General features: G+C 40.3%; 1 protein-coding gene across 1 annotated transcript in view; it reads left to right on the top strand.

Moving 5' to 3' along the window:
- mtor (mechanistic target of rapamycin kinase) overlaps positions 1 to 2,099 on the top strand; it is a 61,700-nt gene extending 59,601 nt beyond the window's left edge. The window contains exons 54-58 of the mRNA XM_087782412.1: positions 147 to 212; positions 283 to 363; positions 592 to 672; positions 1,573 to 1,678; positions 1,740 to 2,099. Coding sequence (XP_087638538.1) covers positions 147 to 212; positions 283 to 363; positions 592 to 672; positions 1,573 to 1,678; positions 1,740 to 1,755 — 350 coding nt within the window. The 3' untranslated portion in view covers positions 1,756 to 2,099. The remainder of the gene's footprint in view (positions 1 to 146; positions 213 to 282; positions 364 to 591; positions 673 to 1,572; positions 1,679 to 1,739) is intronic.
- The last annotated feature ends 24,689 nt before the right edge of the window (positions 2,100 to 26,788 follow it).

Genomic DNA, 26,788 nt, shown 5'->3' with positions numbered 1-26,788 from the left:
GAGACTGATAAGAGGCAGAGCCGCTGAGAGGGCTAAATGGTGATCTGAGCGCTAGATTTGGTGAACTGGCTGCTGCTGATGGACGGTCCCTACAATTGTTTTCATTTTTTGCGACTGATGGTCCACTCTCTCTTTCTCTCTCTCAGCCAACACCAAAGGCAACAAGCGCTCTCGCACCAGGACCGACTCTTACACCACTGGACAGTCCGTCGGTGAGTCCTCGCCGCAGCTTCTGGTTTTCCGCTTCAAAGTGTCGTGACCGCGTTGTGTTCCCATCTGCAGAAGCTCTGGAGGGAATCGATCTGGGAGAGACCACGCACAAGAAGCCCGGCACCACGGTGCCCGAGTCCATCCACTCGTTTAGTAAGTCTGTCACTTCACGCTTTAGTCGTTCTTGGTTTTGTTTTCCTCCCGAGCCTCCTTGCTCTCATCAATTATTTCCGCGGCTGCTGTTGTTGTACCTCTGCACTTCACTGAACTTGAATTGCTGTTGCCGTAGACGCTCGGCATCCTGGGAACACTTGAAGTTTCATTACGATTAGCTGCTAGCGCTTGTTGCCTGAGTCATGTTTTCGAATGTTCTTCCTTCAGTCGGTGACGGGCTCGTACAACCGGAGGCGCTCAACAAGAAAGCCATCCAGATCATAAACCGAGTGCGAGACAAACTCACAGGTGAGCTACACCCCTGTATCTTCAACTCTTTTTTTTAAAAGGTTTGTTGATGCCATAAAACTACATCCACGTACTGTCGAGACTTCATAAAACTTTATTGATGTAAAAGTAATTAAGGTTTTATCTTTTTATGACCTGCCGGGTTCAATAACTCATTTGACTCTTATTTAGTTATACATTTTTTATGGTTTCTTCTTAAGAAAATGAATTAAATGAACTGCAATGACTTGAAATATTTATGAAACATTTCTGGCAAATTGAAGCTACTTCCTTATTTACATTCTTTTTGCTGTTCTAAGAGACGTACTCTGCTCTAGTTCCAGCACATTTTCATGGTTAGGTAAGGTAAGGTTAGGTAGAACTTTATTGATCCCTCAGGAGGTCTCCTTCGAGTTAGAGATTGGAGGTTGTTCAATTATTTGATTTGTAAACAACTTTATAAACTCAATTGAGTGTTGTTGAGTCCAGAAATGATGCTTGTCTTATTACATGTCTATTTATATCCTCTACTTTTAAATACTTTTTTACATTTTGAATTCGATCCAGGCAGATTCTCTGTTTTTAACGCACAGAGTGACAGTGAAATTCACCCCCCCCCCCACCCCGACTTTGTGCATGACAAAATAAAATCAGTTTCTCTTATCATTTGTCTCTGAGCGATGATGAATTTAAAGGCCCAAATAGTGCTGTATTTTTTTCCCTCCATGCATTCTTAATGCGGTGGAGGCTCACAGGTGACTAATGTAGCGATCAAAGAGCCGCTCTAATTACATATTAATTGTCAACCTTCATCCATAATTTACACAGGGCTGCTGATGTCTGAACCTAAATAGCTCATTAATGCTGATTAAAAAGTCCTGGGGACATTTTTGGGGTTTTTGATTGGTTTGTCGTTTTCAGGTCGCGACTTCTCCCACGACGAAACCCTCGACGTGCCGATACAAGTGGGGCTGCTGATCAAACAGGCGACCTCGCACGAAAACCTCTGCCAGTGCTACATCGGCTGGTCAGTGTTGAGGCTTCAATGGTTTTTAAATGTTTATTTCTAAACTGTTTTCTCTCCCTAGGTGTCCGTTCTGGTGACGGAGCTTCACCCTCGACAATCTCACTGGAAAATGGAATCCAATGGAAAGAGACACTTTCCTGTTTTTAAACCTTTATTGCGTTTTAAGAGAAAAATGTACAATTCATGATTTAAGTGACAATGTTATTCTGTAATAACGTTTAATCGAAAGTTAAATTTCAAGTCAACTAACTTTTTTTTCGCTCCTTCGCCCTCACGTTAAACTGTAACTTGTATATTTATGTGACAGTTTTCGACAACTATATCTGCCTTTTACCGGAGCCTTGTACGTCGTGCAGATGCTACAACTTCAAGATGTTCTTTGTGTACATTTGCGTGCCATTAAAACATCCACTAAACACTGTTTACGTCATCTGGAATTAGCAGGAGAGGCACCGGGGTGGAGGGGGGGACGGGTGGCTTGAGCGATGAACTCACCAGCAGCTAATTAGAGATCCGAGCCTTGCTCAAGGACAACATGTCACTGGAGAATTGGGGGGTATTCAATAGAATTGTTCCGAGCTAATGGATGTTTGCTGCACCAGCGAATGATGATCTTGGATCAGCGAGGACGATGAACGGTAAGTGTGCTTTTAACTTCCAGGAATCATCTGTGATGCAACCTGTGACGTAAAGTTTAGAGATGGCTTCTGGAGAGGGAATCTGAAATTATTTTATTTGCGGTTTCCTGAGTTTCATTTAACAGGTTTTAAAAGGCATCATGAATTTTATTATTCTCGTTCTAATTTTCAATTGTTTTATCTTCCAGGGCCAACAGGGGGCGCGCTAGCTCCTGACAAAAAAAACCCTGTCTTGAGCATCATCCAGGCTCCTCTGAAATCAAAGTATTCCACATTCTTCCCTGAATTTAAAACCAAGGCTCAGACTCTCTCATTCGCCGCCAACACAAATAAAAGCCAGTCGTGTGCAGCAGAGAAGAGCTCTTCATTTTGTTCTTTTTTTTTTTTTCTCCCAGCTAGTTGTGTTTGTTTCCTCCCCGCGTCCTCCTCTGAAGGTTAATTACTTATAGATAGTTAAGGATTACAGATCCACACGCATTGATCTCCTCCACCTCTGCAAAGTCACAGCTCGGGTGATGATCTGCACACATCGATTCATTCCTCCTGCTTCCACCTCAGTCACTGCTCTGCGCCGCAAAGCTCGTTAAAGAAAATGTGACTTTTCATGGTGTCTGTTGTCCCCCCCCCTCGCTCCCCCATCGCTCCCCCTTCCTCGACCACTTTGTGGAGAGTTTCCCTCCTCGTCTGTTTCCCAGGATCCGGGGTCTGTGGAGAGGCAGACGAGTCGATAGTCGAGTGAAAGGTATTGATCAGGAGGAGCGTTAAGCTGCTGTGTGTGGAAGTGGGTTCGAGGCCACGGACGTCTAAACGGGTTTGTTTGTTGCTTTTAAAAAGATCTTCTCGAACCAGGGTTGTCTTATTTCCTGGCTAGCTTCCGTACCAGACAAGAACAAGCTACAGCCCGTGGGCCGTATGTGGTCCATTAAGCTTTTGAATGCGGCCCACTGGACTCTACTGATCTTGATGAATGATCTCTTAGTTCAGAGGTGTGTTCTTGATGTTCTTTTTGTGTTTCTACAATAGATGGTGCACTCTTGACATGTTTGTAGTTGATGATTTAAACTAACTTAAAAATTCAAATTTCAGTCATATTCTACTCTCCCTCATGTCGACTAAGAGTTGTAATTATTTTTCCTTTTTGGTAATCTGTTCCTTTTTAGAGTATCCATTTTAATGTAACGACTGGATATCAGGAGTCTTCGTCGTCATCCAAAAAAAAGACACTTAAAAACATCCAAATACCTCCATACTGCTCATCCGTAACGTCCATCTTGTGTTGAAGCCTCTACAAGAGGAATTCAACTTTTCCTAAAAGTCTTTTGAAATCTGTTATTTTTGCCAATAGTTTATTTTCATCAATGAACAGAATGCAGTGAATGAACAGAAGATAAATGTCGATCAAATCAAAATTTGGTGTGACCACCCTTTGCCTTCAAAAAAGCATCAAATCTTCTAGTTACACTTGCACACAGATTTTGAAGGAACTCGGCTCGTATGTTGTTCCAAACATCTTGGAGAACTAACCACAGATCTTCTGTAGATGTTTCTCAAATCCTTCTGTCTCTTAATCGTAATCCCAGACAGACTCCATGATGTTGAGATCAGGGATCTGTGGGTCCATGCCATCACTTCCAGGACTTCTTCCTTACGCTGAAGATATTTGTTAATGACATCGGCTGCATGCTTGGGGTCTTTGTCCTCCTGCAGAATAGATTTTTGGCCAATCATATGCCTCCCTGATGGAAAGAAAATGCAGAAACGCAGCCCCAAACTTGCAAGGAACCTCCACCATGTTTCATTGTTGCCTGTAGACGCTCATTATTGTACTGCTCTCCAGGCCTTCGGCGAATAAAAAGGCCTTCTGCTACAGCCAAATATTTCCTTCACTTCTTTAGTCCAAACAACTGCTGCCATTTTACTGCAGTTCTTATGCTTTTGTGCATAGTTGAGTCGCTTGGTCTTGTTTCCATGTCTGATTACTGGCTTTTTGGCTGCAAGTCTTCCATGAAGACACTTCTGGCCAGACTCCTCCGGACAGTACATGGGTGTATCTGGGTCCCACTAGTTTGTGCCAGTTCTGAGGTGATGGCACGGCTGGACATCTTCCCATTTCGAAGGGAAATGAGCTTGATGTTTCTTTCATCTGCTGCACCAAGTTTACAATCCTCAACATTGCCCGTTTCTTTGTGCTTCTTCAAAAGAGCTTGAACATCTTGAAACCCCAGTCTGCTTTGAAATCTTTGTCTGGAGAAACCTTGCTGATGCAGTAGAACTACCTTGTATCTTGTTGCTGTGCTCAGTCTTGCCATGGTGTCTGACCTGTGACATGAAAGTGTCTTCAACAACTTCAGCTTGGTAGCAGAGTTTGGCTGCTCCTCACCCAGTTTTAAGCTCCTACACAGCTGTATCTTACTCACTGAATGACTCTTTCTTAACCCTACTATAAAGCTACCATCTATTTACACTTGATAATATGATTCCTCAATTTGTTCTTAATTCATTATAATCCATATTAACACATTCTATCATGTGCTGCTTGTTTTTATTCTGCATTTCAATGAATTCGTATCCCTTTATTTCACACTTCGCATGTTAATGCAGTCTAATAATGATATTTATTTAACATCTTCTAGAATCTTCATCAACCATCATTATTTATAAATCTAGGTCAGGTTGACAGACGCTTCACCACATCTCTCTCCCTCTGAAGTGCTCTTCACTTGTTAGGTTCACTCGACCTCTCGACACTTCTGGAGTGCGCCGTGTACACGAAGGTTCGATTAGCTCTCGGTGTACAGGAGTTGATCTTCAGCAGCTGTGAAGCGTGCAGACCTCAACGATGGGTTTCACTGACGCACTCAGCACTGAGTCGACAGACGTCATTAGAACGTGAGCAGTTCCACTCAGATGTCATTGAGAAACCCAGATTAGAATCTCTATTTTAGTGTTTTTACACTTGTGTTTAGTTCTACGTGGTTTTGTGAGCTTGTATATTATGTTCATCTAAGGAAATAAGATGCTGAAACAAAATTTAAAAATCTTCTTTCCATCAACATTTTATTTTTGGAGGCTTCAAGGATCTTGGTTAACATTTATAACTCTGCCGGTTTATTTTCATGTCTCCTGTTGATGTGAAATATTTTATCTAGTTTTTGATGCATATTCTACTTTATTTTTTTGGAATTGTAGCGATATAAAGTGAACATGTTTACCTCTTATTCTCACTTTTTCTTTTTCACTTAATGCAAAATTTACTACATTACATCACTTAATCTTAAGACAATAACTTAAATCTTAAGAATTCATAAAAGGAAGAAAAACAGGTTCATTTTAAGCATAATTAAAAAATGTATTAATGCATTTTTTAAAGCACTCATTATGACTTATTGCAACTAATGACATAATTTACACTGTATATTTGTTAATAGTATTTCGTTTTATTTTATTTGTTATATTTAAAAATAATAACAATGACATAAAAGACAAATTTAATTTGCTTACAAAAACAATTGTCCAAACAAATCCACATAAAGCACAAAGATTCAAAGTTCCTGTGCAAATTCAATGTGCAAATGTCATTTATAAGATGCTGTTTATAGTTCAACAATATTTATTGGAGTTTAAAATTTACATGAATATTTCTCTTAATAAAAGCTTGTAAATCCTCCAAGAATTGTATTGTTTTAGGCCAATGAAAACACAAGTGTTGAATATGTTTTCAAATGGCAACTAATGTGCATGTTTCAAAGTTAAACTCTTGACTCTGCCACAAGTCCCTCATCATGACCATGTTTTGAACGTATTACTTCATAAAGTTCTCCCCCGTCTGAAATCCCAATGCTTGCCCAAACACAGCAGAGTGGGTGTAGTTATGGTAAACAAGATTTAATCTCCAGAAAAAACTGTCTTTTCAGTGGAGATCTTAAGTACCTTTTCCAGTGTAAATATTTATTTTTACTAAATATTTTTGACACGTTTGAGCGTTCCTCCGTGTCTTCAGTCTCTTTCGCATGTGGGCTGCAGGAGACCCTGGCATGCTGGTAACAAGGTTAGAAGTGGCAGGAGAAGCTCTCACAAGTCTCCTCAGGGAGCAGTGGATCTCTGGCGGCTAAACTGCTGTCAAGTTCATCGATAGCGGCTTTACACCAGGCTGCACAGCCTCGGCTGCTGCTTTTAACAATCCAGAGGCAACCATCGAGCCTCCCTTCTCCCTCTCCTCCCCCCACGTCTCCCTACGCCTCACCCGTCGATACCGACGTCGTCTGTTGCTCGCCGCTCGCAGCTGTTAGTAATGGCCGAGCTGTTGGCTTTGTCAGAGATGAAGTGTCCTCGTAAAGCAACAGGAGGTCGATGTTCACTCACAGATTATCAGAGTCAATAATCCACACGGGCGCTCTGGAGAGCTTTCCAGGGTGTCCTCCGGCCACCGCAGCAGGAGGTGAAAGTCACCTTTAGCCCCCAAAAGCCTGGACTGCTGAGTCATCGGCGACTCTGCGAGAACATCCAGCAGAGACTCGTGTCGGTCCAGATACCATCAGCAGAGCCTCCTACAGTGGCGTCTGTGTGTGACGCCTCCCAGGTGTGACTGTAAGAGGATGCAGCGTCAGCACAATCCTCCGCCGCGTAAATAAAGATTGTTAAAGCGTTGTTTGTCGGAGTCGCTGCCGCGGAAACAGCGGTCGCCTCTGAAGCTATTGCTTCTGACATCTGTATCGCATCCCGGGATTTATTGGGATGCAGCAGGGAGGCCCCGCGCCGACGCTTTTTCCGCAACACGTTTTCGCACGAGAGATTCAAAACTAACACATCAGCACTCGAGGAAGAGTGAGCGGAATTCACAATGAAGACGTTTGAAGGCCCCGAGACCGTCAGATCTTCTGAGGAAGCCGATGATGACGTTCACGGGGATGTGGGGAAAATAGATTCACAACTTGGAAAGTATATCAGTGGCTTCAGATTATAAAAAGGTTGAAGAAGAACTTTTTAAATGTTGAAAAGTTCAGTTTTTATTGAAATTTTGAATTTAGGTTATTTTTGTCAGTTGGTTATTGTTAAATAATTGGATTAATTAATTGAAAAGGTTGAATTAGTTTTTTGAATTTTAAAAGGTTAATCTTTCAAAAGATAGTTGTGTTTTTTATACAGTGTTTAATATTCTAATTCTTAAAATAAATAAAACATTTCAAATTAATTATTTTTAAATCCTTGGCTTTTTTAATTCAATATAAAATTGTTGGCACATTTTTCAAATATTCCAAAAATGATTGAACGTTTTAAATAAACACAATGATACTTGTATACTTTCATAAACAACTAAAAGTTCCTGATGATCAAATTAAACCACATAATCTCCCAAAAGTATTGTTAGCATTAGCATAGCTAGTTCTGTACAGACGAGGCTTTGGCAGCACCGTGAAACCGACAACCTACCATCAGAAAAAAACAAAACAAATACCCTGTGATACCGGATAGCTGGGACAAAACATTCCATTCTTCATTTCAGACTTTAAACATTCCCCAAAATGATTCATCATCCAGATCATTTAGTCAAACTTGCAGGTCTCTGAAGGGGCTCGGTGCAGAATACTAATTTGTGGTCGTAAATCTGACCACCCCTGAAGAAGTCCTTCGCTCCGACTCCCTAAAAGCAGCTGAATTTTAACGCCTTGTCCTGCTGCAGTAAATACAGCAGATCAGCTTCCTTTATGTGCCCTTTTAATCTAGCAGCCATTTTTTAAGAGCCGACACTGCGTCAGTGCGCTTCCATTAAATAGCACTGCTTCAGGTTCCTAAGCCGGTCTCGGAGTTATGTTACTTTTCCCTTTGTTCGCAGCAAAGACTTCTTCTTTATTCCATTACTAAACAACTTGTCCCAAATGTGACATCGAGAGGATTTTGTGTGACTTGACATTCTTGTCCGGTCCTCTTAATGTCTTCATTTTCCCTATTTTAATAGACGTTTAACTATACAGCAAGCCATTTAAATTGTAACCACACACTTTTGTATTCAGATATATTTGAGATCTTTGTATATATTCATAATATTTATACCTGTTTTGAATCCAATTTGTAGAATAGTAAACTTTTTTTTTTAAAGCAAACATTTCCCTCCAAATATTGTGCCTTTACATTATGTCGACATATAAATAAATAATTTATAATAAAAAAGGTATGTATTAAAGGTATATACAGTGTATATATTTTGAAGGAGTGTTTAAAGAATTTGTTTCTGTTTTCAGTAATATTGAATAACTCCTGTTGTCATTTATTTGCATATAGCGAGTATTAGGGCCTCACATTAAAAAAAATAAAGTTTTTTTTTGCCATAACAATATTGAAAGTAACAATATTACGACAATAATTTATATATATAAAAAAAAGAGTATAATGATTGTATTTACAGTATTAGAATTAAGCTGAAATGTCCGCTACAAATCATCACGCTAACTATCTTAACTAGCTAGCGGGAGTGCAGAGTCATCGTGGAAGTTTCTAAGAGGCTTGAAGACTCTTGTCTCATGGAAGTGAAGGTATTTAGATTTTAGACGTACTTATCAGTCAAACCTTATTGGACCCTGGTCCCCCAATCACATTTAAGGATTTAAAGTTTTTAAAGTTTTTTCTGTGGCCCCTAAACCTATTTATTTCATTTAATGAATAATAATACTATTCTTCTACAAAAAATATTGATAAACGCAACAATTTGAGATACTTTTTTGTTGTTTTGACAGTGAAGGGCAACAGTAGCTTTCGTCTTAATCTCATGTGGGAGTTCCTCTCTTCGGTCGAGGCCGTGGAATTGATGGTAAAGTTCTCGCGGATGCGTCGAGAATCTCGATGACTTCTAATTAATTTACCCATGAGCCTTTATTCCTTCTAAATCAGTTCTTAATTCGATTAGATAACATTGATACAACTGCACAGAACTTTCCTTCGCCTCAACTCAACAAACAGATGTGAGATCATTTTTCGTCATCGTCCTCGTCTCCTTTGACCTTTGACCTTCACATCTCACCGTGGGTTGAATTATCACAAAGATTAACAAAACACCTGGTCGGTTCACTCTGGAGTTGTTTCTCTCTCTCTCTCGCTCGAGCGGAAGATTTAAAGCTGGTTAAAAAAGCTGCACAGATCAGAGTGGAATTGGCGTTTGCTCAGCACTCGTTAATCAGCGTTAAGCTTGTTAATGAATGTATTAGACTCTAACTCTCCCCACAGAGCTGGCAATCCTCGGCGCCGCGCAGAACAATTCATTCTACTCTAACTGAGCTTCAATACGAGCAGGTGGTGCACGTGTTCTGTAGATGATTCAGAGGAACACACTTGTCAATTAACGATGTTTATTTTTGTCGTGGCGTATCTTGGTTTGAAAAGTCACATTTAAACTTGTTTTTTAAATCAATCTATTGTCTGAAAATCTCTATTAATGCTGCGGCAATGGGTTGGAGATGGCGGTTGCATTTATTTCGGTCATCAAGTGCTATAAGGACTATTTAAAGCTTGTTTTTCTCTCAAGCTACGTTAAAGGCGACAGATGTGCAGACGTCTTCTGACTCACTTGCATGTATTAAATGTTTTCCTCTCCAAAGACGCAGTAAGTCCCTCATCATTACCATGTTTTGAAGTTATTACTTTATAAAGTTCTCACCTGTCTGAAATCTCAGCGAACGAGAGGTTACGAGAGCGGATTCCATCATGACGTTAAAATGGTCTTCACTCCTCCTCCTCTGTAATCATGCCCTGCTTTGTTTATACAACGAGTTCCTTGGAAGTGGAGACTTCCAGGATTAATCTCGTGCAGTAACAAACGACCTTAAAGAGTGTTTGACCAATCACATCACACAAGTGTTTTGAGTGGGCGGGGCTTAAGCACATTTTCTAATGTAAATATTTCAATGAAGAGTTACATACTGATAAGTACAATAGAAGCCACAGATCTATTTAAGACACACTTAAATCAACACATTAGTTGAACTTTAATGAGTAGGTTAAACTGACTTAAATATTCAAGGTATTGTTGTGATATCATCTTAAGTTAAGTCTATTTATTGAGGCATTGAGGGGTCGACTTAGCATATTACCGCTACAAATGTTCTTATCAAACAACATCTTCAGTAACAAGTTCTCAAGTAGGAAAATCAACAGATTTACCTACAATCAAGTAAGAAGACGATCTGTTTGCCTCAGTAACGCACCCGTAGTGTCGTCAAAATCATGATGACGATACAACGCCTCCTCTCGCCCTGTTGTCCTCCTTGTGTCCACTCTCTCTCGACCTCAAATAAGTGGCCGTATAGGTTTCGTTGGACTCTGCTTTTGCACAGCGTCGTGTGCGAATCTGAAGGTTTGCCAACGTCGGGGCGGACATCAATCTCCGGCTCATTGCTGTGTGTTAAGTGGTCGTCGCGAGGTCAGGCCGCTCACGATGAAGTGTAAAATTAGCATCCTTGCCACTCTGCGGTATTAAAGCGGCTGCCATTGTTGACACCTTTTCCTCAAAACTAAAAGCTCATATCAGACGCCAGCCATCCTCGGCGAGCCTTCACGCTTCCCCGAGACTCCTCGGCGCCGTGTACCCCATCATTCAGCCTAAGTAACTTGTTGACGCGGGACTGTCCTCCAGCTGTCTGGACGGAGCATCCTCTCGTCTCCCGCCTCAGATTTACTCACCAGGGCCAACAGCTATTACATCTCTTGTTATTATTTGTCATAAAAACGCGCTGAACGGAGACCAAACACGCAGGCGCTCTAAAAAGCAGCGGGGTGTGAGATGGCGTCTGCACGTCATCAATCAGACACGCCGGTGAAACATCGGACCTCTCCAGCGGGTAGTGGAAATTGATTTTCCTGTAAGTCCCAACGATTAGGGTGTGAAGGAGGGAGCGGGGAGGAGGGATGGGACGGAAGGAAAGGCAATGATTTCAAGTGTTTTCTGAAGCATCAAGATGTCCTTCCGTGTGTTTACTTAAATCCTAAATCACGGCGGTCAACTCAGGAGTGCGGCCAGTAAAAAGGCGACGCCGGGGATGCCTGACGTCCTTGCAGGAGAGACACGAGGGTGTTTAATAACCTCGATAAAAGCTGCTGTTTCCGGGACGACTGCTGAACAAACTGGAACATTTGTTCTTTTTTTTTTTTTCACAGGTTGACATTTTACAAAGATCCCTGTTAAACTGTTTCATGTTTTAGGAGAGTAGCTCAGAAATAGCTCGCCTCAGATGAGCTTTGAGGACGACAAACGGGTCTCTTGTCACATTAATGTTTTTTGCGAGATCAATGATTGGAAACGAACCGTTTGCAAGACGTGACAATGTTTTTGTTTTAATTATATTGGTACCACCTGCTAAGCTTTAGCTTAGCTAGCACGTGTGCTGTTTGGTTTTAAATTGACATAACCGATCATCTCCAATTTGCAATTCCCTTTTTATTTTTTAAGAAATGTTCTTTTATTTTCACGAAAATCCAATCCAACTGATTTCTTTGACACCTTGGCTCCTGCATGGGATCATGAAGTCAACTACAGAAACGGTAGGTCTGGGTATTTACAACTCCTTCAAGAAAAATCTTAAGACATTTTTATTTGTGCAGACTTGTCCCTGATTTTCTGGAACTCCTGCTATCCAGTGTTATCTTGATCTTTTAAGTATATATTTTATTGAGTATTTTTTTGATTGTTTAAGAGCCTTTTGACCCTGGTCTGGAAATGGCTCTATACATATAAAGTACTTACTTACTTACATTTAAATATATATAAATATAGTCTTTTTAAAAACATAGTACCGTATTTTCCGGGCTATAAGACGCACTTCATTTTCAAAAATATGTATTTTTGTACTACTTTAAAATCTGGAGCTTTATATATGGATTCATTTGGGTTGTGCTTTTTGACCTAGAAGTGTTTTTGTGTGGTGCATGGCGTGCTATTTCAATACTGTTTTTATTACAACACACAGTCGCACTACTCCAAAAGTCCGGCTCCCTTAGACTGGAGAGTTATATACTGTAACGTCCGCTGATGTTGCGTGAAGGACTCAAGAAGTAGACGGAGTAATAATGAGTGTTCTTTGCTTCATTTAACAACCCACAGCATTCTTCCTGTTGTTCTGATCGGCATCAACACGCACAACACACTGGATCTGGTACTTTGACCCTGCTATTTTAGCGATACCAACCGTTACCATAACAACATCAACATGAAAAACCTGTTCGTAGACACAAATATTGTATCTGTACCGTACTAACCAGCTGTTGTTTGACTTTTTCAACCAGGTCATAAATACTGGAAACGGAATGATCACTCGGGGCAACCAGGATGTTGGATTTGGAACCCATGGGACAGATCGGGACCCGAGAGGTGGGTGAGGCTGGAGTCCGGAGATCCTGTGGAGGATGAATAATTGAGTGGAGCTCAAGGGTCGCCTCCTAGAGGGAGGTTCAGGGAATTTAACGGATCGCTGCCACAAGGTTGAGAATATTCTCTGACAACCAATGCCAAGGAGCAGGTGTTCTCAACTCAACGTGACTCATTCCGATAGAAACATGGGTTACTATTAATAGAGCAGTTTTGTTCAGAACACACAATTATAAAAAAAACCTTTATCTTCGCATTTCTTCACTTTGCGTCAAACCTTTTTCTGTAGGAGGTGAGAGACAATGATTCATGCTTTTATAAGACTGATAATTGAGGACCGCTGCAGAAGCTTGCTGACGAATGTACTTGCAGCCTGAACGAGTTCATAGTTTGGACGAATGTGACCTGAACTTTGTATTTTACCTGAGGAACGCTTGAACAAAGACAGGGAGGTGAGGCTACAGCAGCATGAAGCCGTATCAAGGATTCTTTTTATGATCATTTAAACAAGTTTCATGACAAGGTCGTCGAGGATGAAAAAAAAACTTTATTTATTAGCGGACTTGCCCGCCTACACATCGCTGCTATGGTCACTGAATAGACAGAAATGCTGCCTCGATGTGAACTGTGAAATGAGATTTCCGGATTCTATTGGTTTAATTTGTATATTCCGACTTTAATGTACAAGTCACTTATTTGTTCTTCTTTATCTTTATATTTTTCAATGTTAAAACTGATATAATGATTGCTTTGGTTATATATGGGCTTTGGCAATCATTTAGGAAAATAAGAATTCCTAGCAACTTATAGAGAAATGTACTATAAACTAGTTCATTATTGAAGTGGTGAACTTTTCAACATTTTTAATTATCAACTATGAAATGAACTAGTTCATTTTTAAATTGATGAACTGAACTTTTCTAACACCATACTGTTGGTTATGAATAGAACGTCTGCTTCAACATTTATTACTTTTATCTACATTATGTCTTCATATCCGTTTATTTCCTTTTCATCTCGTATGACTGATATTCATTTTGTCATTTAACTTTTCATTTCCTGGAGACCAGTCTGTCTCTGTCTTTCGAAAAGCATGTTCTCAGTAAGATGTGTACTTAGACTTGTGTGGCTTAATCGACATGTATGTGCTAATGTAAACGATTTTATCCGTTACTTTTTCCGGATCATTTTGTGGTCTGTTGTCAAGTTGGAGGTAAGTCACCTTATACTTACGTTATGGTTTGGAACTGCGTCCCACTACAACCATGTTTGCATCTTTTTACCAAAAACACAGTGAGAATTTATTAATAACTTTCTTTGTTTTGCTTTTTGACTTTGGTTAGTAAGGGTTGTTCACCACTACTTGCTAATGTGTCTTACATTTAAGGATTTTACGAACCATTAAAATTTACTGGAAACTTTTGCGTCTCTGGTCTGCAACCTTCCCCTCTTGGATATGAACCGTAGAGAATTCTTTCACCTTCGTCTCATTTCCATTTTTTTTAGAATCAAACCAAGTCAAATGTTGAGGCGACTCGAAGGGTAACAGTTGGATCAATTCTCTTTGCATCTGCTTTCAGTGATTTATCATTTTTTCTTCTCCAGCTACTTCATTGAACCTTGAAAATTGATATTCACGAGCTGAACAGATGGCTGAGGAACATCAAGTGCAGTCGTGCCCAGGTCTGCAGCATTACCCTCCCTTCATTCACCACGCACCATCCGCTCGCATAACTGCGGCGTACGATGTGATTCAGAGCACTATTCTTGTAGGAGCGCCGGGCGCTATGATGTTCCCAGGCATGCTGGTGCACTGACCCCCCTCGCCTGCGTCTCCAAATAAGCATAACCGCATCCGACAAGGCCACAGCTACTGAGGAAGGCGTAGGGTGGGGAGTTGTCGCCTCCTCACAAAGCCTTCCACCCTTCTTGTCCCCTGGCTGATTTCCAGCAGCTCTCCGCGACTTAAAACCTCCTCCCGTGTCTCCCCCCTTCCTGAAACACAGCTTTTATTAATATTGTTTGCTCAACCGTTCCTTCCGACTGGGCTCATCTGCATCCCCGTGTGTTTCGGCATCACCAGGCCGATGAGTAAACCGAACCTACAGTTGCTTCAGTCAAGAGGCTTCAGATCTTGAGGTTGCAGTGGATCAGGGTTGACACGTCTGGGCCGAGGGAAGCGTCGAGACAATCTGCTAAAATATCTGTCGCTTCTCTTAAATCTACAACCCGCACATTGTCCAGAGCTCTCTTGGTACCAGGTGTATCGGCAAGAAAATGGCGTCGCGAAGCGTATCCTATACTGTATATTGCAATAATGCAGGACACGAGAGTATACTTGAAGTATTGTCTGAGTACTTGACTCTGGTGTTGTGGAATTGACTCTTGACAAAGTCGTAACTGCTTTCATTTGTTTTAAAAAACAAAGTATGACCATACATCAACTTTTAAAAGCTGCTGGAGTCATCTGTATCCTCTCGTCCTCAGTCATCGCCGGGATCTCACAGGATTCTCTTGTTCCTTAAGCTGCCATCTAGCGGGTGTAAGTTTAATTGCAACACAAAAATGAACACAAAACAATATGAATTTTCATTTTAAAAATATTTTATACACACTTTATTAAAATACAAACCCAAAAAAAAACTTTTTTAATGTATGTATTATTTGAACAGAACAAAAGATGACGTAGAAGTGCCTCAAATCGCTAACTTTAAATTTTCATTTGAAAATATAACAAAAACATAAGGTGTTTAAGGATGTCTTCCTTCATTTTATTTGTCCTTTATTCATTTATTTTTACCCCAAAATAATTTTCAAGTCATTCATTCATTCATTGATTTTCTGTGCCGCTAGTTTCCTTATGGGAGGTTTAGGGGGGGTGGAGCCTATCCCATTTTCTTGAGGCATGTCCGGGGACACCCTTGAAAGGATCCAGTGTGTTGCAGGGCAAGAAATATTTTGGAGAAAAAAAACATGACTTCAATCATATTTTACAGTATATTCTATTTATAAAATAAATATATCTTATCTGGATAAGTGATATAATGTGATGGCAAAACAACATATTTTTTCTTTTTATTCAAATCTGTTCTTCAGTTTTCCAGTCCCAGGATAAAATGTGGCCCCTGGCGAAATTGAATTTCCAACCCATGCCCTTCAAGATGACGTGCCCGCGAGCCCACGCTTGACAGGAAGTTCCCAGGAGCCGCTCACCCAAATACTACCCAACTGACTTTTTTTTTTTTTTTTTTGGAAGAATCGATCTTGTGTACGGACGTTACGTGTGAACCTCCATTATCTCCAGAAGGGGCCGCCGGAGCGTGATGGGCATCGCTCGCCTGGCCGACTTTCATTTACCAAGTGACGATGTTACTTTTGTGTGGGGAAATGAGATAGCGCCGCCGCGGACGCCTCGGCCACAATATCCCGGGCCGGTCTCACGTCTCACGGTCTCTTTGTCGGCGGCTTTTTTTTTCACACATTTTTCATAATGGCCCCGGCGGCACAGAAAGCGGCGTCTCTCAGGATCAATTAGTGACTTCCAGGGAGTTGTGGAGCAGAGAGCCAGACAAAAGGCGTCGTGGCATTCTTGTCGTGGAGAGGTGATAAAGTGACACGCTCTGTCTGCGAGGCCATTAATGTGACAAGCGGTCCTTGGCGGGGGGAAGGTGGACCTGACAGCAGAGCGCTGCCCTGCCAGGACATGAAGGGAACTCTCAACAGATCCACTTTTCTCCCATTCGTCTATCTTTTCCTACCCATTCACTCGCTCCTCCGCCGTTTCTGTCATCCTTTCTCGAGGCATTTTGTTTCTCTCTGGAGGACCAGACGGAAATGGTAAGACGGTGAAATGAAATCTGGGTTGTGGTGGCGCGAGAGATGGAGAGTCATGGGTAGAGATAAGGGATGCAAAGAAGAGAGTGCAGACAGGGTGGAAAAAGTGGAGAAGAGTGAGAGGGTTTTTCACCATGGACCGGTATTATGTCGCCATTATACTCACGAACCGACCTTCAGATAAAAACAGTTAAAATATATCATATAGAGTTTGTTTTTCACTCATTTTTCACGAGTTTACAGGTTCATTTTAAAAATAAACTTGACTTAAACAATCATCTTGACAAAACGCTTATTTTACTAATTCAACCAGTAAAATAGCATCTTTTGTCAAAACAAAACAATAATGATTAATAATACAAATTGTAATTCCCCCCAACAGGCCCCCAGACCACTGGTTTGTAGTAGCAGAACCTGCAATGTTTTTTGAACTTTTAGAGAAGAAAAGTTCATTTTCAATCGTTATACAGTTGCCTTCTACTTTTATAGTAGGACTGTTGTGAGCCAGAGGGAATGTGGGGAAAGTGGAGAAGTAATCAAAGAAAAGGAGAGAATAGAATCCTTGAAACAAACAAGTCCTATAATGATATAATAATGACAAGTTTATTTTGCTCTTGCGTTATAAGGATCTCATGGATAATGTCGAAGGACAGATCATGGCCTCACTTTAAAGTCTTCCTCATTGACCCATTTAGCTGTTGTTTAAAATGGTACAACCTAACAAAACATACCATGGAATATTTGTTTTTTTTTAGTGTTGGTGACATTTACTTTTTTAATACTTTCTTTAATGTAATATTATAAATATAATCTGATCACATGGATCAAACTATTGGATTTGAAATAATCTTCTCGTGAGATTATCCATAAATTCCAGGTTAAAATCCTCAATATCAGTGAATGTTTTGCTGAACCCTCCAGTTCAGCATCTTCGGCCGCCTCTGTGCTCCCGACCGTACGTCTTCCGCGTCCTCCTGCCCACTCCCGATGTTACAGCGATTCAAAGTGACACGCCATGTAAAACACTGGGGTTGTGGGAAGTCGAGGCAGGACACAACAAAACACAACTATTTTTAGGATGAAGTCCCCACAAGCCTCGACAAAACCCGCGAGCGGAGGAGCCTCCAAAATCCAAATTTAATGTGTTTTTCTTTTATTTTTTCATACTGCGTGTTAACGAGCGATAGGATGGAGGAGCTGGAAGCCAAACTTCATCATGTATAATTAAAGATCAGCAGAGCCGTGATCCAAAATCCAGCTCGAAATGATCAAATTGACTAATGAATGAAAGAACATCACTGGAGCATCACTCTGTTTATCATGATGGAGTTGATGAAGAAAACAAGACTCCATCTCTCAATTGTGAAGAATTTGATGACAAAATGATTTTTCTTTTTTTATCACACGTATTTAATGATTTGTAATCTCTGATTTTTATTTATATTATACATCCACTGCCTGGTTATTCTTTCCGAGGCATTGGTTCATCTTTGAGTTTCACTTGTTTGGCTTCTTACTGCTGCTGCTCACTAGCAGTAAACTGAAAATATGACTCTGTAATAAAATAAAATAAAAATTTGAGCTGTGAGCCCAAAAAGTCTTAAATCAAGTAGCTTTATTGAATTACCGGGATTGTTTCTCATTTATTTTAATAAAAAAGTGTACAATTCGCCACAGGCATGGGTATAGTATAGGTTTTTAGATCTTACTTTAAATTAGATTTCTAAAATTCTGAAAAATAAAAATGATTTTGAACATACTAATATACCTAGTCTGAATTTTGTCAGTTTAATTTTGGGATGTTAATGTTTTGAGTACTTCGGTTAATATTTTAAAAGTTAAATGCTTGTATTTTGACAAAACATGTACCAAAAAAAAGACCGAAATAAGGAACTGAAATCAGTGTTGCTTTTAATCCTTATGTCCGAAACAGTGCTGTTTCTCAAATTGCGCACTTCTATAAGTGCACTGCTTTAAAGTACGCTGTAAGACAGTGCTCAAATTTCGACAGGGTAGTACTGTCTCAAATCAATCTCTGAAACTACACACTCGAGAGACATTTACGCCGGTATCTGCACCGAAGACATGTCATCGTCATCCTCCTGAAAATGTACTTGTATGTGTATGTTTTTCAACCCGAAACACTGTGTCTTTGCAAATAATCAACTATTTGTTTCATCTACGTCACTAAGATGGCGGACTTTGAGGGTGGAAAGTTTCCATCGATCCACAGTCAATTTTATGGCCGTTTGAGTGCGCGTAGCGGATTACATTTTTGCACACTGCTCAGTGTGAACACTCTTGAGTACTCAAAAGATTAAGTGTTAGTGCAGAAGTGTGCGATTTGGGACACACAACAGGATAGATTACGGTAGCGACTTGATCCATATCAGTGTTTTGCTAGTTATTCATTTTCAACATTATTGCCAAAAAATATATATACAGTATAAATATATAATAATGTAACATATGACAATATCAAAATATTAGCTTATGAGGTATGAAATAAATGTATTGACTGAAGAATAGATCATTTTATAGCCACATTAGCACATAATTTACACCCACAGTTATATTCTTCCACAGCAAGTCAGCCTCCCTTTACCTTTATTCATCACCATGTTCTTAATCGCCACGTCAATCGTTTTTTTTTTGGCTCCTCTGAAGACACATCGCTCCACCCTGCCTTCACTCTCTTCACGTGTTCTTAGACTGTCACGTTGGAAACTGATGGCTCCGCGTCCGACTTGGAAAAGTTGTTTCTCGAGTCTTGTTGCCAGGTGGAAAAGCCCTCATCCATCAGCTCTCTAAAGTACCTCCTTCTTCTTCATGTTCTCGTAATCTCTCCGAACTGGATACACCTCTACGTCCAAACACGGCAATGGAATCATCCATCACTCCGGCATCCGAACCGTCATTCTGATGGAGGACGAAGTTGTTCTTCGTATAATGACCTCCTATCCTACCCGGAGACTCCTTCCAGTATTTTTTACTTGGCATCGTTCATCGAGGGCGTTCATTAGTGTGTGTCCGTTCAGGCTAAAACAATACTTCTCCACATCAGGGATGCGGCAACTCACTGAGGTTCTTTTTTTAAATACGCGAGCGTGTCGATCCGTCTCCCACGCGATGAGTCATTAAAAAAAAAAAAAAAAGTCTTCTCCTCACTTGTTATTGGCTCGTCGTGATAATTCATCTTTCCTCTCAACACGTGCCGCATCAATCAGTGTGAAGTCAGTGTGCATGGACAGGCTTTATCTGCAACGCTCCATCACACACTTATTCCCAATTGGGCAAATTGGATGTAGCAAATCTCGCAACTTGTTAATTCTGCCTGCTCGCGCTCACCTCTCTGAAGAAGAAAACGTTGTTATTTCTGCTTTTCTGACGTTTATTCAGCACACCGAGAAGTCTTGGCCCGAGGCTACGGTTTTCTAGACGTGTGAATTGAGGGGAAGAATGAAGGAGTGATACACTAAAACTGCCCTCCCACACTCTTTGTCCTTTCGGATCAGCATCACGTCCGGGACGAGTCCGCTCCCCCCCGACGACCGCCGAGATTGACCAGCAGAGAAACACTTCCTCACCGAGTCAGAGTCGGATTTCGAGAGACTCGCCCAAGTTCTTGATGCTTCAGGTGTCCACCAGAGCTCTTCTACTTTTCTACTTGTAAGCACCACTCTTGGTTGTTGAACTGCTTATGCATCTTTCTCTGGCGCACAAAAAAGAGCTCCTCACAAACACACTCTGGTCAATAATGCCTCTTGTGTGTTCCTCTTGAAAATATTCGAACGTCTATATAAATCCAGTCTTTGAAAATAGCAATCCATACTTTTTAGTTGCTCCTTCACAGAACAAGAATGGTTTCTACATCTCTAGAGAGGTTTTAACATTGTTTTCCTTTTCAGTGTCCACTATATGTGGATTTCTCTAAGGAGATGAATAAAGTATATATCCATCTATCTATATATTACTTTACAATGTGTCATTTATATATAAAATATATTTAAAAAAAGAAAGGTAATTCGTGCCAGTCAACACCGTAACGTTGACATATTCTGTCCATTACAGATATTGTTTCTTTGAATGACATCACAAACAACAAAGCCTTGTAGGAGCCGAGATCCCACACAAGTCAACACAAGATATTATATTGTTGTGACACACAAGGCGCTGGTTTCGTACTCACAATATTGTTGTGAATAAAGTAATAAAGTGTCACAACATAACATTTGATGAATGACATAATCATTGAAATGGTCATTTCAGTCAAATACAGGTACGTACAAAAATGATATTTGGAGCTGAATATACCGAATGTTTACTTGTTCTTTTGACTTATATTTTCACTAAAAACTTTTTTAACAAATACTTTCAGAGTTGTCTTTTTTCCAGTATATTGTTAAATAATATGAGTGCTAAAGGGTTAAATATGAAATGTTGTAAGAAAGAAAGAAATTAATGTTTATGCTGGTGTTATTTTAAGAATAAATTATTTTTGCAAGATTTTACGAAATCTGAAACCATGGAATATTTGTATTTCAGATTTTGTTTCCCCCATGAAGTTGCTACTGTTGAGGTGGGAAATGTATCACGAATACATTATCCTTAGGTTTGATATGGATATGAGGACATGACACCTGCGTAAAATAATCCAGACATTTGGACGCATTTACGAGAAGAAACTCGGATAAAAAAAGTGCATTTGCCAGTTTGCTGCCAGGAACTCATTATGATCACCACTTTATTTGTTCACCAGTCATTTCATACAACCAATCCGTAAGAGACACGGGTGATTAAAAACGTGCTCATAGGGTTTTCTGATATGTTCAGTGAGCATTATATAAATGGTGATACTTTCATATCATGAACCAGGTTTCATGTCTATACTCACCCATCATCCCACCCTCTCCTGTCCTTCTGGTCCTCCCTCTTTGACACCATCTGTAATGACGTAACATAAAAGAAAAATATTAGCAACATAAGCTGATCATAAAACACGATAACAACCGAAACTAATGGGGTTAATTGCGGTATTTGATTGGTCTTCGCCTTGAGTCTGTGGACGTGTTGTAAAAACACGAGCTGCGACGTCTCTTTGACAAAAGCAGCAACATCTGCAAAGAAATGAGTCAAAGGGATCTATATGGTAATACACAAACCCGGGCGAGAAAATGAGTTTGGTTTCATCTGGATGAACTCATTTTAATGAATGTAATTCGCCGGAGTCATTTGAGGCGGATGCACCAAACTGGATTCTAACAAACCTGACACTTTATCTCCAGCTCGGGACCAAAACGAACGCCGTCGTAACCCTCAGGAGATCCAACCTCACACTATTAACTACAACCTCACACCGACAGCTGATTATCTGTTCGACGCCGGCGACGGATTCGTGCGTTCTCCCCGAACGTTCCGCTACACTAGTATATGAGCGCCAGTCCGGCGCCGCCACTCCGCCTTGACGGCTTTGTCACTAAGATGAATTCATCGTCAGCACTGCAGCCAAAACAAGTAATTTGATTGCCCCGACCACAAATTAAGTTAGTATGATTCAATTTTCTATTCGGGGCTTCTCCCGCAGCCATACATCAGGGGAGACATATTTCATTACACAGCAGAACTCCAGCGGGCGTCTCCACCATCCATAGGAAGGCATCATGGGAAGATTATGCCACGGGACAGACGGCCGGGGCCACATGTAGATTTCACCAGAAGATACCGATGAGGCTCAGATAGCATCTCTCCCACTTCCCCGTCCTGACTGCACGTCTGCTAAATGGGTTTGAAGACGAAGTGTTCAATCGGCGGCTGCTTCCACCTCCTCATCCCTCTCTCCTCTTCACAATGGAGCTTTTCTAATTAAACCAAAGGCTGCGCTTCAGGGTAACCACAGTCAAAAGCGAACACGCACCACGCGGCCATTCATTTTAAAACGAGTCCTCTCCGGTGATTAGCTTCCTCCCTCCTTCCCCGCGACCATATCGACAGCAGATTTTGTTCTCGGGCGGATGCTGTAGTTCACAGATTAGCTCGCCCGTTTCCTTTCTGAGTTACAGCGGGCGTGAACGTGGCGTAATGGGATGTGATTCAACGCTCCACGTCCTTTACACGGGAGACGTAAGATGATTGAGGGATAAAACAAGAGAGATGGAAATGTGACAGAGAGACTCTTTTTGGGGTTTTATTTTGATTGTGACGATCTGACAACCTCCATTGTTTGTTTTTGCTATCATTTAGTTGATGGATTATGGAATCATTTCTGTCTCAATAATATTTGTAAATGCACATGTGAATGTTCATTTAATATTTGCAGCATGTGTTTTGGTATTTACAATACTGTATCATTTTTAATTTGCACTGAAAATTCTGTTCTTAAAATGTGAATCAGCATTATCCGCTAAAATTTAGTGCGTATTTTTGAGACGGTTCTTCTCGTGAATTTTACAAATGTAACTTGGAATCACAAACACTTTAACGGATTCCCATAGCAGCCACTAGGTGGCAGGTGGTTTATAAGCAGCTAAAACACAACACAACAACACAACCATTTTAATTCATTAAGAGAGAGTAAACACAGATTTTCACATAAAGGTCTCTTCTACAATAAACCGAAACGGAGTATTTGATGATGAATCCTAATGGGAGTAGAGCATGTTAAGGAGTCATTAGCAGAAACCCCGCCCATGACCATATAAGGAGGTGAGGATGATCCAGTCCACACCTGTCAGTCACCAACAAACGGGAGAGAGAAACAAACTTTTCTGAAGCGGAGATCGACCAAATTTTGGGTGAAGAGTTACGAACCACATTTTATGTTCTGCCGTTAAAAATGTATATTTTATTTTCTTCTGTTCCTTGTGCGGCGCAGGGATGTGACAGATGTCGTAAATCATCCTAACATAACCGTCACACCAGACGATCCAATCAGAAGAGACGGTCGCTAAAGAGGCTTTTTGGAAGTTCAACGGGCCGTGATCACTGATCCAATTTCGTGTACAGCGGAGAAAGACTCGGCTGGTTCCCGGAAAGAATGTCACATATCAAAGTAACTGTACTGCAGCCCACTTATCTTTAGAGAACATATCACAGGTAAAATGTAAATGATTTGACATGAAACTGGTGTAAAAAAAAAAAACAACAACACACAAAATAATCATTTGAGTCAGATGCAGAGCATGTGTGTCGTGGCCATGGAAACCACACAGACTGTAGTCTGAGTGATACTTTGATACAATACACTTATGTTCATTTGACGATAAACGTCTTATTGACCTATAACAGTACACGCTCAGATCACTGAGATGTATAAAGAACCTTAAAGTAGTTTTTGAGACGTGGATTCATTCAAACGTGCGCCACTGAAGGCCTATGTGTGAAATGCACGACCCGCCACTGGGTAATATACCTGATGATTGTTTATATATTTTGGCATATTTTAGTTGTTCCCTAACTTGCTCACACAAATCCTCTTTCGAGTTATTTGGCTAACACGGACACTAGTTTCACTCTCTTACTCGTCAGTTACATGTAAATGTTTTTGATCTCAGCATTTCCTAGTTAGAACTCTGATTTTAGCGATACTGTGTGTTGCTCTGCGGTTGTGTGCGATTATATAAACCACAGGGGGGCCGTAATGAGGAAAGGAAGAGGTTTACACCAGGAATTAAATCTAAATATGTTCCGGGAATAAATAAGGAAATGAAACGATATAGAGATAGGCAAGTAAATAAATATCCGAGGGAAATGAAAATGTGTTATTTTTGCGATGCGTCAACACCTCAGAAGTATTCACGTGTGTACATTGTTGCTTGGATCTCTTTGATGTGTTTGATTCTGTTTGAACACCCTCATCCACACGAGTGTTTGTCACCACATGTTCTCTCGGTGCATCTTCCCGGAACACCGAGTTGTCATCGTCTGTCCACATTTTCCAGTCTCACTGGAAGTCGATGGACGGCTTAATTGATTTCGCTCTCTCGTTGAATGTTTATGCCGCGGCGCCATAAACCCTACGGCAAAAAAGAACAAATGAAGTCTGAACATAAAAGAGAGTTAATTGAATACGTAAAACATGTTTTAGCGTTTTTTTCCCTTAATGGTGCGCCGTAAAAGTACGTCTTTTTTTTTTAAAGAATAAAAGCATTAGCCTAGAGTCTCCTTGTTGTCGCTACTCACTCCAAAGTGTATCGTAAGAAGAGCCGCCGCTTTGCTAATGTATTCAGACGAGCTTCATGTTGAAAACAACATGTGCTTCACACAGGGTTGTTAAGACTTTTATTTGATTAAATGAAGAGCATTGGTCGGGTTTGCATGTTAATGGGAAGATCAAAGAAGGTTAATGGCACAGAGAAGCAGGCGTGCTAGCTTGTTACGGAAGCTAAATGCCACACGACCGATTGCTAACATACTTACTGCAGAACATCACAGCTACATTTACATTTTATCTTTGACTCCAGGGGCCTCATGTACTAAGACATTCGTAGATCTTCTACTACATATGTCTGGAAACTGAAATCAAGAAGATGGTGCAGCACAAAAATATTCGGAAATAAGAATCTGTGCGCGACACGAATTTAGGCACTTTTCCTTCGTACATCCCAATCAACCTAGAATTACTTGTTCGTCCCTTTCCATGCCCTCATTTACATATTTAAATCATATTTAAATGAACCAGAGTCCATGATTTTTCTCCCCGCGATCAGAACAAACTGGATTCCCGTCATTTAAACATTTCTGACATGGATCACATACTCCGGTGTAAATGTTTATATTTCAAATACACAGTTATTAAAGCAAATACTTTATTTACAGACGATCAGGGGCTTCTTTGAAAAGTCTCAAATTGAGTTTAACAAGAATAAAAGTGTAAATCAGCGACTTAAAGTGCTGAGTATTGATGATGAGTTTCATATACACGTGTAACGCAACTGCAACACACACGCAAGTTCTTATTACATTTACAAAATAAAAACGTTTTGTGTACAAATGAACAAAGCATGTGACAGTGTATTTATACGTGTTTTTCAAAGAGATCGCTAGGATCACGCGATCACACGGCTTCAGCTGCTTACATCTGCAGCTTCACTTTGATCAAATGTTGTTTCACAAAAAATCTTCATGACTTTTGTTGACTTGAAGCATCAGATGGGAATCATTTTCTTTGTTGTATTATTAAAACAAGCTCATCATTTTTTTTTCTGAATAGTGTTAAATGGCGGATTAAAATATCCATTAGAAAATGATCGATGTTGTCTTCATAAATACAGATCATCAATTTGATGAATGAGGACATATTAACTTGTGTAACTACAACTACCGCGTGTAAATTTATGATCAATATTGATCGTTAATGTAACTGATGTGAACATTTCAAAGTGACTAGTGAGCCTGACATGCATCTGACTGACAGACTTTGTGGGAATTACAAACTTTTTACTGCTCTTTTTGTATTGATACATATGGACTTTGAAGTAAAAGGTGGTTGGGCACGTTTTTTGTGTGTAAAACCCCTTAGTACATGAGGCCCCAGTAACTTAATTCACTCCATATATATTGAACAAAATGACCATAAAACAACGATCTAATCCTATCGGGATTGTTACAGAATTGAGCCTTTTATTATTCCGGCCTGGAAACACTCCAGATCTAAATCAAATTATCTGATGTTTTTAATGCCGCTCTCGTCTTCTTCAATAGGATTTCATTCAACCTCTACCTTCTGACCTCAAGATTCTTGTCTCATGCGCCGCATCATCCAAAAATCCCCACAAGGGTCTCGGATCACAAAAAGTCTGAGACCCTTTTGAAACGAACTCGATGGTTAACGTCTGAGCAACAATTGGCTCTGAAGTGTTTACTTTTGATTATGAACGTTTAATGACCTCCACACATTCAATTATAAGCCGCTGCGCCGCCGCGCCGGTCGATTCTCATTAATGGCGCAGAACTGATTACCAGAGAGAGAGAAATGAATGAAATGTTGATCATTCCAAGTGCTAATTAAATCCTCCCAGGTGGGACTTTGAGTCTCGGCATCAACGCTGACACTCATGGTGACGGTTATTAAAACGAGAATATGCATTTTGGAAAATGTTGATTACAGACTTCCTTTGATTGGAATGTATGGTGGCTGGGAAGACCAAAGCTAATGAACAAACTTACAGAACAAATTCATTAACCTTAAAAAAAAAAAAAAAAGTACATTATAATGTAAAATATTGTTATCATAATTTTAACCGACTCTCAAAAAGATGCACAAAGTCCGACAAAAATGTACAAATAAAA

This window comes from Callionymus lyra, chromosome 19 (genome assembly GCF_982586985.1).
Source record: "Callionymus lyra chromosome 19, fCalLyr1.hap1.1, whole genome shotgun sequence".
NCBI classification, from domain to species: Eukaryota; Metazoa; Chordata; class Actinopteri; order Syngnathiformes; family Callionymidae; genus Callionymus; species Callionymus lyra.
Note: the sequence above shows the minus strand (reverse complement) of the source record. Positions and strands in the feature narration are given on the sequence as shown.